Here is a 13,611-nt window from a genome sequence, read left to right as displayed (position 1 = left end):
TTCCAAGGACTACAACTTGTTACTAACAATGTTGCTTGCAGTCATTTAGCGTCGTTAACTTTCGCATAACATTGGTGGCTCAAGTTATATGTATTAAGGCCAGGCAGATGACATCCGCCCGGCTAAAACAGACGAACTACAAATAAATCAATATCATTCTCAGTTGGTACAATCCTACGATTCCATGGTCCCTAACCGAGGTTACGTTGTTCGGTCATATATGATCTCCCGTACACTGTCTTCAAGCACGTGTTCTCTTCGGCGAGAGCCAAGGTCGTGACAGCCGACCACTTCAACGCGAGCAGGGCGGCAGCGCATGTACGGTATCCTAGTCGATAAATACCGTTGACCCTGTGCACCGCAGTGCATGTGCAGTCGCATAATTAAAGCGAAGTTTCTATGATCGAATCTGGTTGTTTGTCTTCCTTTCATTTAGTAGCGTGGTGGCACTCTTCTCACTCGTACGAGGTCCTGTTCATTGTGGTCTGGCATAGGCACCGTGGTCCGGGCGCAATGTGAGGCAAACTTACTCACTGTTGCGCTTGCTGAGCAAGGTAGGCGGCTCTTTTGGGGTCAGCCGTGACGTTCGCGACCACAACCACCATCTTCGGGAAGGCCTCCAAGGTAAACGTCGGGCTCGCCCATTCACACCAACAAGGGGCACTGGCAGAAACAGAGAGGCTGTGTCAGAACGTACTTCATGATAAAATCCAGAGCTTTTCTGTGCTTGTCGCGTTTACCCGGGGCTTGATTCCAAGCAGGAAAGTTTATTAATGAGCAGAAGTAGAGTAAAGAAAATCGAGCGCCTCCGCTAGAGCGCACTCCTACATGAAGACGAGTGGGAGCGTGCCAGCACCCACTCGTTGTGTAAACTGCGTGCCGCGGCCCACTAGTCTGCCGTGCCATAATCCTTGGCACGCGTCCTGCGCTCCGACGTGGTGCTGATTGGGCACCAGCGCGAACTCGTGCTGCGACGCAGCCTAAGCTTGAACTCTGACCGCCATCACGGCGACAGTGCCCTCCAAAGCTTGGATGCGGCTGCAGTATCGTGCTGCTAGTCAATTTGAGCGCTGAGTTCGTCATCTTCAGCCGCGTCGATGTACTCGCGCACCTTCGCGGGGACATCATGCAGCAACGTGATCAGCGGCTCCCATGAGTTCTCGATGGCTTGGAGACCGGCCCATGAGACGAAAAGCTCCCAGCGGTTCAGGTCATGGTTGTAGCGATGGTCGACCAACTTCTCGACTCCCAAGGGCATGCCCTGGCTGGAGACCAATTCCAACAGCTCTGCAGTCGTGTCCAGCTCGGCGTCGGCGTAGAATTTAAGACGAGAAGCGTGCACATCGTACTTTCGTCCAGTCACCAGGTGCTCTATCTCGAAGGAGTGGGCGAGAGCAGCAACCACTTTGAAGGGGCCGACCCAGTGACCCAACAGCTTGTTGTTCGGCAGACGTTGGTCGATTCTTGACCATAGCACAAAGTCACCGACGTCGAAGTTGACAGGAATGCCCTTGTGCGATGCCATGTCGCGGAGTCGCTGGCGTTCCTTTGCATCTGACACGTCCTGGTGAATAGCGTGCAGCGAAGAGCGAAGCTGGCCCACAAAGCCGCCAATATCGTCGAGGTCGACTACGCGTTCAGCGTGCTCGCTACCGGCGGGCACCACAATTACGTCCAATGCTGATGAAACTGGCAGCCCCGTGAACACCTCCACAGGAGCATGACCGGCAAGAGATGGGACTGGAGTGTGGTTTAAGTTGGCTTGGATAGCAGGCAACAGATATGGCCACTCGTGCTGGTCCAGGCCATACTCCATGAGCAGCGCTCGGAGTACTTGAAGGACGTCCTTGTTCAGCCTTTCAATCGTCCCGTTCAACCATGGTGAGTATACTGGCGTGAAGTGCAGCTCCATCTTCAATCGCGCTGCGAGGTGCTTCACCATTTCGTTGCGAAAGTGTGTGCCCTGGTCGGACTTCAGAGTCTGTGGTAGCCCATACCGTGCGTACCAGAGTGTGAGTGATTCCGCCGCGACGTAGGCAGTTGGTGTAGCGCACGGAAACAATTCACAGAAGTGGGATATTCCATCTTTCACCACCAGCAGATACTTCGAGTCGCCAAAACCATCACCAAGGGACAGGAAGTCCCAATGCACCACTTCATTTCGCTGCGTCGGTGTCAGCAGCGGGCCATATGGGCGCGGAATCTGACGAGGGCCCTTGAAGTGCTTGCAGAGTAGACACTGTCGGACGAACTTGGCCACTTTATCGTCCAGATTCACGATGTAAAATCGTTCTTTCAACACCAAGGCCATTGCATCCTGGCCGCGATGGCCTTGTGAACCGCAATGAGCGACGACAAAAATTCGGGCGAGCAGGTCCTTTGCATTCGTGGGGACCCAGGGCGGTTGTCCACGGTCACCACACCATCCTCCTCTTCCGAAGCGTGCTGCAACCGAGAGCGCTCACGAGAGGCAGCAAGTTGAGCAGCGTGCAGGTCAGCGCGCTTGGGAAAAAATAAACTGCTCGTCAGCAAGTGGACGAAGCGGTGATAACTCTTCCACTGGGACGATGTGACGACTGCGTGTCTGGACAGCGGCCACAGCAACAATCTCGCGGGCATGCCAACGGGACACGATATCCGCCCACACATTCTTTTCGCCAGGAATGTGTTCGATAGTGTAGTGCAGACCACATAGACGCATCGCCCAGCGTTGCAAGCGGTCCCGGACGTGCTTTTGAGCTCGACGCTCGGCGCAAAAATGTATGCCAAGTTGGCATGATCGCAGTAGAGGCGGAACCCACGAGGGCGAAGCAGGAGATATTCGAGATCTTGACAGGCTTTAACAATCGGATAAGCCTCTTTTTCCACCACGGTCCAATTCAACTCTGAATGCTTGAACAGGCCACCCTTGCAGATAATCATCTCGTGGTGCTGTTCGTCAACAGGTAGGGAAGCATCCCAATCGCGAACCTGTGTGAGGATGATCGAGTAGCCGGTGGCCGAGGCATCTGTGAAGAGTAGCAACTGGGCATCAGGATCCGGAAAAGCCATCAGCGCGGAGTCCTTCACCAGTGATACAACAGTCTTGAACGCGACTTCTTCGGCCGGAGACCACGTCGTAGGGACGTTCAACGCATTGCGACTTCGCCGACCAATTCGGGTGCGCTCATCATTCAGCTTGTCTTGCAGCGGTGCAATTGTCCTCGCGTAGTCAGGTAGCGAGTCGTGCAGCCAGTTCGTAGCGCACACGAAGTATTGTAGGTCAGCGACTGTAGCGGGTAGCGGGAGCTCTGTGAGAGCGCTGACTCGGGACGGGTCGTGGCGAATACCTTCACTGGAAATAAGACGCCCGCACCAGAGGATCTCGAGCTCAAAAGCGACGACTTTGTACGATTGAGCTTGAAGTTGGCCGCACTGACAATCTCGAAAAACGTCCGCAGCGTTTGCAGGAATTCGGCGATGGTAGGCGCAAATAGGATCACGTCGTCAACCCACACCAACGCCGAATGTGGGATCAGCGGTGCCAGTTTCGCTTGCACTTGGCTTTGAAAATGCAGCGCCGAGTCCATCGCTCCTTGCGGGACTCTAGTAGGTGTATACACGCCATCCGGCGTGACGAACGAGAAAATCTCCCTACTGTCTTCATGAAGAGGTAGCTGCCAGAAACCTTGGGTGAAGTCAAATCGGGCGAAGATCTTCTTGCCCTGGAAAGCATCGGCTTGGATGGCAGCTGACGGCATGGTGCCGGCGATAGGGACCGTCACACTGTTAACAGGTCGATAGTCGATCGTCAGCCGAAATTTATCCTGGGTTCCTGGCTTGCGGACGGGAACCACGGCACATGCCCAGCGTGCCGAGTTATTCTGTTCGATGAGACCACCATCAACCAATGCCTTTACATAGTCGCGGATAAAAGCAGCCTGCAGCGGCGCGTACTTGCGTGGCGCACTCCGGTGAGGGACCGCATCGGGTCGCAGCGTGACACGAAGTGGTTCGACGTCTGCTGGTAGGTCTGCGCCGACTGCGTCGCGCCAAATATCGGGGAATTCATCAAGCAGTGCGCGAACGGCACCGACGTGCTCTTCCGGTAGCCCGTTCCCAACTGCGCAGTCCAGCAGTTCGTCGAGAGAGTTGATTGGCTGTAGGGCAAAAGGAAGTTCGTCGCCCACAGAAAACTCGTCGTTCTCACTATCGAGCAGTGCAGGTTCGGCTAATTGAGCCAACTGCTCCTCGACGTCAATACCGAGCCCCTTCAGCACGTCGCGCCCGAGCAGCAGCTCGTCGCCGTCACCTCTCAGAACGAGGCATGGCACCGATCGAAGCGACACCTGGCCGGCCATCGTCATCAGCTCCAGGTCCAGTAGCAATTCTTGGTCACACCTCAGCCTGCGTCCGTCCGCCATTTCGGCTTCCACGGGCGTACTTAGTAGGATAGGTGAGAGGGTGGGCTGAACCGCACGAAGTGAAGTCACGACGCCTTCTGGGATGATGCTTCTGTCCGCACCGGTATCAGGGACGTACGGGACCGTGAGAAGACCGTTGATGCAGACAGACATAGCACTTCTCTTGTAACGCGCTGCCTTGGATCTCGAGGCGCTGGCGCGGTGCTCCTTGTCTTCGCGGAACTTCTTCAGCGCTCCGGTCCGCTGCGCTTCCGTAGCCTTTGGGCAGTCGTTGAGCCAATGCGCCCCCTTGCACACTAGGCAACCATCACGAGGGGGGAGCCCGTGGAGGCGGTGTGGCCGGCGCAGCGGTCCCTGGAGCTCGTGGTGCCGGAGTTGTAGGGCGAGGCGCTGGCTTGGAGCTCGTGGTCCGAGGCGGCTTGCGGTCGGCCTTGAACGCTTTGGCATCAATTTTTCCAGCATGGTCCTGCGACATTCGATGAAAGCGCTGCTGGACTTTCGCATGTTCCAGTATCAAATCAAAGAGGGCAACATCATCTGACTTACAGTCACGCCTCTCTAACTCAATAAGTCGATCGATCTGGGCCTTGAGGATAGAAGGTTGCAGGTTTTCGACCAGAATGCGGCAGCGAGCCTTCATCCTGTTCTTGTAGTTGGTACCTTCCTTGTCATCCGCTCCCATCAGCCCTTGTAGACCGTTGTCCTCCACGATCCCATTGAAGTCCTCGTAGTAGCGGAAAATCCGCGCGTCACAGTCATCGATCGTCAGGTCCATCCTTAAGTTCGCACGGAACAGGGACGAGACATCAGGTACGAACTCATTCTTGAGTGTACGACAGCGTGCCTCGACGATTCCCATGATGTCGGCATCGGTGACGGAGGCAACAGGCTTCTTGAGCACATACGTGGCCAGGTTCTTCAGCGTCTGGCGTCTCACAGAGCCCTTCACAGTGGCTACAACGTTCTCATACGTCTCACCGGTAGTAGTGCAGCGGTGACGCATCTTCTCAACATAGCGTTCCCACTCACGGTGCCACTCAACCAGAGCGGCATGCTCCCAGCTGGTCAGCTCGGGTGCCTTGATGACCTCGAAGATAGGCTGGGGGATTGACATCTCCACATCGCCATCGGGATCCACCGTGTAGCGAGTCCCCGACATAGTTGACGTTGAAGTTGTCGGAGCCGAACTTAACGCGAGCCGCACTTAAGTCCGATGCGAACTTCCGATTCGCACTTAGTCGACGAAGGTCGGTAGTGTCCTCGACCCTACGACGACAGGCAGGAGTCCCTTCGGTTGACACGCGCACCGAAGAAGAACAGCAGTCCGGACAGTCGGCGACGTCCGGGATCAACAAACTCGCGCTTCGAAGAGCGCAAAGCTAGCTTTGTCGCGTTTACCCGGGGCTTGATTCCAAGCAGGAAAGTTTATTAATGAGCAGAAGTAGAGTAAAGAAAATCGAGCGCCTCCGCTAGAGCGCACTCCTACATGAAGACGAGTGGGAGCGTGCCAGCACCCACTCGTTGTGTAAACTGCGTGCCGCGGCCCACTAGTCTGCCGTGCCATAATCCTTGGCACGCGTCCTGCGCTCCGACGTGGTGCTGATTGGGCACCAGCGCGAACTCGTGCTGCGACGCAGCCTAAGCTTGAACTCTGACCGCCATCACGGCGACAGTGCTTTAGCACAGCTTAGTTTACGTAGCTAGGTAGAAGTGTGTACTATTTTGCCTAGACGAAGTAGCGTAGGGCGGCTGTGGAAGCTTCTAGAAGCTTCCATCCGTCTAAAATGCGGGGGCGGCACTCCTCGTTTCGCACGCCCTCCCTCAAGACGAGCTTCCTTCCTGTTAAAAGCACAGTCATGCCAGCGGAATTTCATGCCTCCCTTACGACCATTCCACGGGAGTAGAGTTTCGACCACCGCTAGGTCAGCCCCATACTTGCATGCATAAAGCAGAGCGTGCATCCGGTGGCAGTCGTGGGAGCCGACGAAGGCTCCTTCTTTCATGCACAGCTCGATCATCCGCAGTGCTTGATTCCACCTCCAGTAGGTCAAACACGCCCTCGATATCCCCACTCCGGATACGCTCGTGAAAAGCTAAAGATAAACCTGCATTCAGAAATGGGGCGGGGACGTACGCGAATATCATGGCGCTAACCGTGAGTCTAAGTGGCGTCCGAGTTCCTGGGGACGAGAACACGCGCGAGTGTTTGAGGTTTTGGAATGCTCGTAAAACCGCCTCGGTCACTCAAATAAAAAAAAACTCAAAGGCCGGCATACCGGTTATGATGTATTCGAACCGGTATTGGTACTATAGCATCAGAAGAGTCAGTCCAAGTCACCATGACCAAGAGCTCAGTGGCGCCGAGTCGGAAGAGCAGACCCCGAACGCCCAGTGGGGAGCCCTACACGACGGCCGTCTTGCGCCGAAAGAGACGCGAGCTGCAGATGCTCCGCCTGGAGGCAGAAGCCTTGGGTGAACAGTTGTCTCAATTGCGAGCGACGCGGGAACTGTATTACGTACCGGTACCAGTAGCAGTAGACGGCGCTGCAGTGGTCGATGCACATGCGTCCGCGACTCGGTGGCGGAGCGTGGCGATCGCCCAGCGCGAGCTACGCTGGCGTGCAGAAAAGACCAACCAGAAGCTGAAGGCCATGCTCGCGGAGCAACAGGCTGTTGATCAGCAGCTCCGAAAGCAGATTCTGAAAGCCTTGCAAAAGACGCAGCCGCTTGAGGGCCTGGACTTCGTGCTCCAACTCCAGCCCAAGGTCGACCGACCGCCACGTGAAGCCAGCTTCGGCGACGCATTGCTGGAGGAAATGTGCAACAAGTTGGACTGGCTGCGTCTCGACACCGACGCGGTCTTCCCTGTCGTGGAGAGCAACACAAAGGTCTCCTTTCGCTGGCAATTGATGCCCGAGAGCAACTGCGTCCAGGTGAACTTGATCACGCCTGTCGCGTGCTCGGCCCAAGCACTCGGAGATATGTTGCATGCACTCGGGGATAAGTTGTGGCCGTATCCGACGAACACCAAGAGAGACACGAACAAGTTGTGTCACTCGGTACGTGTGCGTCTTGTAGGATTTTTGCTTTTGTAGATCCTCGCTCAAAGGTTTGTGGAATCGCAGGTACGTCGGAAAACTCCGAGGCCACTGGACGTCAATGTCATTGCGTCGCTGCACGAAGACTCGCTGAGTGTCAACGCACTCACGACTTACCGTCGATATGACGAGGGCAAACGACTCGTCCTGGTCGGAATAACGAAGTGGTTTCTATCCACAGGGCAGTTCGTCTTCGAAGACTACAACTGGGTCGTCATTTCGGCGTCGCCTGAAGACCCGCTGCGCTCGTGCGTGATGAAAAACTTTTGCAAGTCGGAGATGACACCCGATGTTCCCGCACATGCAGCACAAGCACAGCAAATCGTCTTCAGGACCATCGGCGACAAAATGCGCAACTTTCGTCAGTCAAGACAAGATTACCTCCTCAACAACTTTGGTTAAGCGATTCATTGTCCCATGGCGAAGGCAGCACTAGAGGTCGTTGAAGCACGGATCGACATGTACAGTATTCACTTCCATGGACGAGCATGCCTCGCGCCAATGATATTACTCAGCAGAAATACTCGTGATGTTGATACGATTGTTGGAGAACTCTGGATTTTATCCAGAGTTATTGGGGCGACGCAAGTGCAGGTACTAGCAATAATCACTACTTTTTATAGCACAGATCGCTGAATCACTTATAAGATATTGCCGCTTTCACTAATTTTGCCACCCTATCAGGACTTCTTAATCGGACTTTGAGTATAATCACCATGGTGCTAAAATCAGATTATGAAACTACAAATCGGACGTTGGGCCGAATAACTTTAGCCCTCAAAACTACTTTAGATAGCATGATGCAAGAGCCCCTCTCTGGAGCAGAAGAAGGCACGATGCCTAGTACAGTTCGTCGCTGCTTGACGATAAAGAAAGGTGAAGCACTGAGTAGGCTGGGCCTGCTACGACACTCTACATGCTGGTGTGTGGGTTCTTGTGGCTTAAATCTCTGAAGCTGTTGAAGTATTTTGGGTTGGTCGGAGCTACCATTGCAGTCTTCGAGTTGCTATAAGAAGAATGATCTCTTCCAAACGTGCTACAAAAGCGACAGAGAACTGTCTCAACGTGACCAGTAGACGCATTTCGCTTTCCAATCTTAAGACCGTACGCTACGACATGCTTTTCGATGAACGATTCACTTCCTTTGTTGTGGTTTTGCGACGCGCAGGCTGCTTTCCGTCGAACTTCGTTTGCTTCATAGGCTTCTTCTGTTTCATTTGTGCTTCTTGCAGCAGCTCACGCGTTGATCAGGATGTTGTTTGCTATGAAGTCAAAAGAAAAATGAGTCACCAGATGTAGGCGACCAAAAAGTCAGCACGGTGGGATAGTATACAGTGGGTAGCTCTAAACAACTGCTACTGTACTGCTATCATTTGTGGTAGAAGGAATTAGAAAGTCAAATGAGCTGGCAGAGAATCCCAGACCAGCACTACAGTTAGCACATTCTATCACATGAATCACCAAATTGCTCCCATATGCCGGCTTCGCCAGGATACGGGAAAAACGGGAAAATTTCGCAAATTCCCGCATTGGTAGAGGTCTGGTCATCACAGGTGATAACGGTCTCGTCAAAGCGCACCGTTCGGGTGTTTACAAATTCGAGGTCGTGGTAAACACTGCGCCCATGAAATCGTGCAGCTCGCCCAGAACGGCTCGTGCATTCAAACTATCCACTGCGGGAGCATGCACGGCCAATGCGTCTCGGCCAACTTCCTCTCGGCCGTGTCGGTGACAATGGACGGCGTGTTGTCCGTCAAGTGCGAAACGTGCTACCTCTCCCCTGTTCTCGTCTAGCAAACAACTAGCACCAAAGACATGGGTTGGTTAGTAGCGTAGTACATGGTAGGCCAACCCCACATGAATCTACACAAAGATATCACCTCGTTCACCTGTAGCCATCGCTCTACCGCGTCGTTACGGGTGACAGTAACTGATCCCGTGTATTCCTCCACGACGTTCACTCTTCGACAAGACCCCAGCGACGATGAGGAAGAGTTTGCTGTCCAAGCCCCTGGGGCACGACTCGATACGGTGGCTGCAGACGCTCGTGGCGCTGCTGATGATCGTGGGGGTCTTCTCCGTGGCCTGGGAGTTGGTGGCGCTGCACACCCAACGGTTGTTCCTCTCGGCCTTCGACGAGCTGGAGGCCGACGTGTCGTCCGACGACCTGCTGCACCTCAGCTACTTGCAGGCCGCCTGTCGTGCAGAGAACAACACGGTGCTGCCGGTGTCGTACGCTGCGCCCGGCACCGTCGGTGGCTCGCTTCAACCGAGTGCACACTTTAATCCGGCACTGTACCATGAACGCGATCCGAGACTCGTGGACGAGCTCCGCCAATGCCCCGACGTGGACATCTACATGCCGGCGTCGGCGCGAGACCCGGCCGGGTGTGCTGCTGTCGCTGGGCCGCTCAAGTTCCTGCAGTCTCGACTGCTGCCAGATTGGGCGTTCGACGCAGTCATGTACGACATCCACGCGAAGAAGAGCACCACGTACTTCGAGCTGTGTCCGCACACGCCCATGCTCTTCCTGTCGCCCGAGCACGTGCTCAAGCTGACGAAGCACGCGGCGTGGCCGGCCACCAAGCCGGTGTATCTCCTGGCACCGGGTCTGGGAGTTGAGGCGGTTCCTGAAGGCTTGACCCGCTCGGTGCTGGAGCTCTCGGACGTGGTCCTGTGCCAGACGAACCGCTGCGATCAGGATGTGACGAGGTTTCTGGAGCGCATGGAGAGTGATGGAACTACGAAGAAGCCCCGCGTGCTCTACACGAGTCAGGTATCCGTTGATCCGGCGAACTACGCGCGACGGATTCTCGGCGACGAGGTCGTGCCGGAGAAGAACGAGACGCACTTTGTCGGTGGTCGGTTCGCCCACACGACCTGGGATATCGGGGCCGAGACGACGCAGGACGTGATCAACTGCTGGAACACACACGTGAACTATCTTCCTCAGCTGGACGTGTTCCTGCTGAAAAAGGACCACAACGGGAAGTCTGCTGACGGCGCGAGGCTGTACAAGCCGTTCCCAGGAGACGACACCACCAAGATCCAGACGCTGGACGAGCTCGAGTTCGCGAGGAGCTTCAGCAACGCCACGTTTTTCGTCTGTCCTACTGCGAAAGACGACTGTCTCCGTCTGGCACGCGCCTCGGGAGGCGTTATCGTGACAGGTGACGGCTACCCGATGAACGAGCTGCTCTCCAGCTCGGCGGGGGTGCTTTTCCCCACGTCCGACTCTGCAGTGCTGCCTTCCGTCGAACTTCGCAGCCAGACGCCCGACGACAAGTTGCTACTGGCGTCTCCAGAGCCGTCCTACCGCAGCTCCGACCTCTGCGCCTCCGTGATCAAAGCCTACACCTCCACGTCCGTCAACACCCGCTTGAAGTTCGCCACCCAAGCTCGACGTCGCTTCAACGAGGACGCCAAGCTCTTCATGCTGCGCATGCTCGAGCTCCGCGCGTTCGCGCACCAAGAGCCCGACGACCGCCAGCAGCACCTCCGTCTCCAGAACTAAACAGCAAAAAGAAGAAAACAACAAGAAGAACAAAAAGAAGAAGAAGAAGAAGAGAACGAACCTGCTCCCCTCCCTGCTGGCAGTACAGTACCCTAAGTCAATGCAACCAACTCGATATTCCTCCCGAGTGGGCCACCTTTTCCTTCTATCTACACAGCAGCAACGCTGCCACCTGCACCTGCACTGCAATTGTCCTCCTCCCGCTCTCGAGAGAGATAAAGATATAGAGGTCTGCGTCTACTTCTTCCCGAGCATGCGCAGCACGTTCTTGCGGATCTGGCCCTGCACGAACACGGGCTTGCCGAGGCGGCGGATGCGCTCGCGCGTCTTCTTGGTGGCGATGTGGCGCTTGTTGGCCTGCGCGCGCTTGACCAGCCCGTTCTTGTTGGCCTTGAAGCGCTTCTTGACCGCCGCCTTCGTCTTGAGCTTGTAGCCCATGGCGCGCGCCTGCAGCTGCGGGAACGCGAGCGCCGAGCGCAGCGCCAGCGTGGAGACCAGCGTGGGGGCGGGCGTGGCGGCCACGGCGGTGAAGCGCGGCGCCTGCGAGAGCGCGGGCGCGGCCACGACGGAGAGAGCCTTGAACTGGCGGGCGAGCGATCTGTAGACGCGATTTTTTCAGCGAGGACGACGAGGCAGAGCGTGAGAACGAGTGCGTTGGATAGAGCAGACGCAGACGCATACGATGATCGTGCGTGCAGGCGCTGCAGAGCGCTGGGGGCCATGCACGGAGCCCGGGAAACGCACCGGAAGAGCGCCATGGCGAGCGTTGCGGTGGCTATTGACGTGCGGTCTCCACTGGTGGCTCCGATACACGAGCGGTGGAGTGCGATCCCGCCTTGTGATTGGCTGAAAAGACGCCTTAACCATCAGTCCCTGGGCTTACGGACCTCGGGCGTGTCGCACGCCGCGTCTTCTGGACTGTTCGACGCGGAAAAACCAGCTGCTCTCCCCTGCACTCACTGCCATGTCGTCACTAAAGTCGAGGTTCCCGCCCGCAGTTGAACTCTCTTTCGTAACGTCACTTCAGTCTTCATTCCGCAACTTATCCTACAGCTAGCAGGAGAAGCTTCATCCCGCAACTTACCCTACATCTACAGGAGCTCCTCGTGTTCTGCGGCCATGGACATCGGCGCGCACTGCAGCGTGCCCGCCTGCCACCAGCAGGACTTCCTGCCCTTCACGTGCGACTGCTGCAGCGGCGTCTTCTGCCTGGAGCACCGCAGCTACGACGCGCACGAGTGCCCCAAGGCCGGCAGCCACGACCGGCGCGTGGTGCAGTGCCCCGTGTGTCGCCAGCTCATCCGCTGGACGGCCGAGCAGGACGTCAACGCCGTGTGGGAGCAGCACGTGCGCGTGGGCCAGTGCACGCGCGAGAAGCTCCAGCAGCAGACTCAGACTCAGACTCATACTCAGAGCCAGAATCAGAATCAGAAGCCCAGGAAGCCCAAGAAGAAGCGCTGCGCCGCCGACGGCTGCCGCGACGTGCTGCTCACGTCCAACCAGTTCCACTGCGCCAAGTGCGGCCAGGACGTGTGTCTCAAGCACAGGTTCGAGGCAGATCACGCGTGCGAGAGCGCGCGCCAGGCGCAGCGGCAGCAGTGGCTCGGCGGCTTCGGCTCGAAGCCCAGGAGCTCCAGTGCCGCCAAACCGACGGCGTCGCAGCTCCAGAGGAACGCGCAGCAGGCGGCGGCGTCCGTGGTGAGCGGCACCAAGTCGGCGGTGTCCTCTTTGGTGCAGAACGCCAAGGCGGCGAGCAGCGCCATGGCCGTCACCGCCAGCTCGGAGCAGTGCCCCCTGTGCCAGCAGAAGTTCGCCTACGTGAGCCAGCTCATCGCGCACGTCAACCGTGCGCACCCGGACTCGTCCGACTCCAGGAGAGCGTCCGTCGCGACGTCGCAGCCGGCCGCTGCGAGTGCAGGAGTCCCTGCGGGGAGCGAAGTGTGTCCGCAGTGCCGCGCAGTGTTCCCCAGTCTCACCGCTCTCATCCAGCACGCCGAGACTGCGCATACGGGCGCCGTCGCTACAGGACAAGCCGGAGGAGACCAGGAGAAGTGCCACATCATGTAGATAAGGATACCCAGACGACTAGCAAGTGTCAATAAGGAGAAAATAATTTTGTTTTGCCATCTACGACAAAGTTGGCTGTTTGTCCCTTCAACACACGCTCGGCAGAGCCGGCCACTGCAATATATTAGTATATCCTCCCGCCCTGAGCTCACTAGTGGCCAGGCGTCTGCTCGGCGCGCCGCGTCCGGTCCAATGGCACCCGTGGCTCCTCCTTCCCTGCTCGACGCTCAGCCGGACTTGAAGAGCAGGATGGCCACCTGGCCCAGGTAGAAGTAGATGAAGTGCTTGGTCTCGTGCGTCACGTACGAGCCAAAGTTGCGGCCCACGATGCAGTGCCACGTGGGGTTGTACTTCTTGTCGAACTCCTTCTTGATGAAGGCGGCGATGTCCTTCTCGATGTTGTACTTCTCCAGCGCCTGGCTGGCGCAGTCCACCGCGTCCTGCTGCATGTCCTCGTGCATGTCCGCGTTCTTGATCACCGCCTTGCGCTCCGACATGGCTGCGTCGTCTCTAGCTCCGTCGCGCTCTC

General features: G+C 56.7%; 6 protein-coding genes across 6 annotated transcripts; 3 read left to right on the top strand and 3 right to left on the bottom strand.

Moving 5' to 3' along the window:
* Positions 1 to 1,054: 1,054 nt before the first annotated feature.
* IUM83_19699 (Gag/polymerase/env Polyprotein) lies at positions 1,055 to 5,562 on the bottom strand (the record flags this gene model as incomplete). The annotated part of the gene is made up of 4 exons (XM_067944761.1): positions 1,055 to 2,331; positions 2,802 to 3,269; positions 3,356 to 4,699; positions 4,950 to 5,562. The coding sequence occupies 4 exons, from the start codon at positions 5,560 to 5,562 to the stop codon at positions 1,055 to 1,057; spliced, it is 3,702 nt and encodes a 1,233-aa protein (XP_067785534.1).
* A 1,180-nt stretch (positions 5,563 to 6,742) lies between these two features.
* On the top strand, positions 6,743 to 7,903 carry IUM83_19698 (uncharacterized protein; the record flags this gene model as incomplete). Its single annotated transcript, XM_067944760.1, has 2 exons — positions 6,743 to 7,462; positions 7,529 to 7,903. 2 exons carry the CDS (start codon positions 6,743 to 6,745, stop codon positions 7,901 to 7,903), a joined length of 1,095 nt encoding a protein of 364 aa, XP_067785535.1.
* A 1,582-nt stretch (positions 7,904 to 9,485) lies between these two features.
* On the top strand, positions 9,486 to 11,015 carry IUM83_19697 (NPP1 protein; the record flags this gene model as incomplete). The annotated part of the gene is made up of 1 exon (XM_067944759.1): positions 9,486 to 11,015. One exon carries the CDS (start codon positions 9,486 to 9,488, stop codon positions 11,013 to 11,015), a length of 1,530 nt encoding a protein of 509 aa, XP_067785541.1.
* A 237-nt stretch (positions 11,016 to 11,252) lies between these two features.
* IUM83_19696 (Ribosomal protein L35) lies at positions 11,253 to 11,773 on the bottom strand (the record flags this gene model as incomplete). The annotated part of the gene is made up of 2 exons (XM_067944758.1): positions 11,253 to 11,613; positions 11,760 to 11,773. The coding sequence occupies 2 exons, from the start codon at positions 11,771 to 11,773 to the stop codon at positions 11,253 to 11,255; spliced, it is 375 nt and encodes a 124-aa protein (XP_067785532.1).
* Positions 11,774 to 12,134: 361 nt separating this feature from the next.
* IUM83_19695 (zinc finger an1 and c2h2 domain-containing stress-associated protein 16-like) lies at positions 12,135 to 13,082 on the top strand (the record flags this gene model as incomplete). Its single annotated transcript, XM_067944757.1, has 1 exon — positions 12,135 to 13,082. The coding sequence occupies one exon, from the start codon at positions 12,135 to 12,137 to the stop codon at positions 13,080 to 13,082; it is 948 nt and encodes a 315-aa protein (XP_067785539.1).
* A 227-nt stretch (positions 13,083 to 13,309) lies between these two features.
* On the bottom strand, positions 13,310 to 13,579 carry IUM83_19694 (dynein light chain LC6, flagellar outer arm; the record flags this gene model as incomplete). The annotated part of the gene is made up of 1 exon (XM_067944756.1): positions 13,310 to 13,579. One exon carries the CDS (start codon positions 13,577 to 13,579, stop codon positions 13,310 to 13,312), a length of 270 nt encoding a protein of 89 aa, XP_067785540.1.
* Positions 13,580 to 13,611: the final 32 nt, after the last annotated feature.

This window comes from Phytophthora cinnamomi, assembly GCF_018691715.1.
Source record: "Phytophthora cinnamomi strain GKB4 chromosome Unknown Contig78, whole genome shotgun sequence".
NCBI classification, from domain to species: domain Eukaryota; phylum Oomycota; class Peronosporomycetes; order Peronosporales; family Peronosporaceae; genus Phytophthora; species Phytophthora cinnamomi.
The sequence above is the reverse complement of the archived record's forward strand: the minus strand, read 5'-3'. Positions and strand labels throughout refer to the sequence as shown.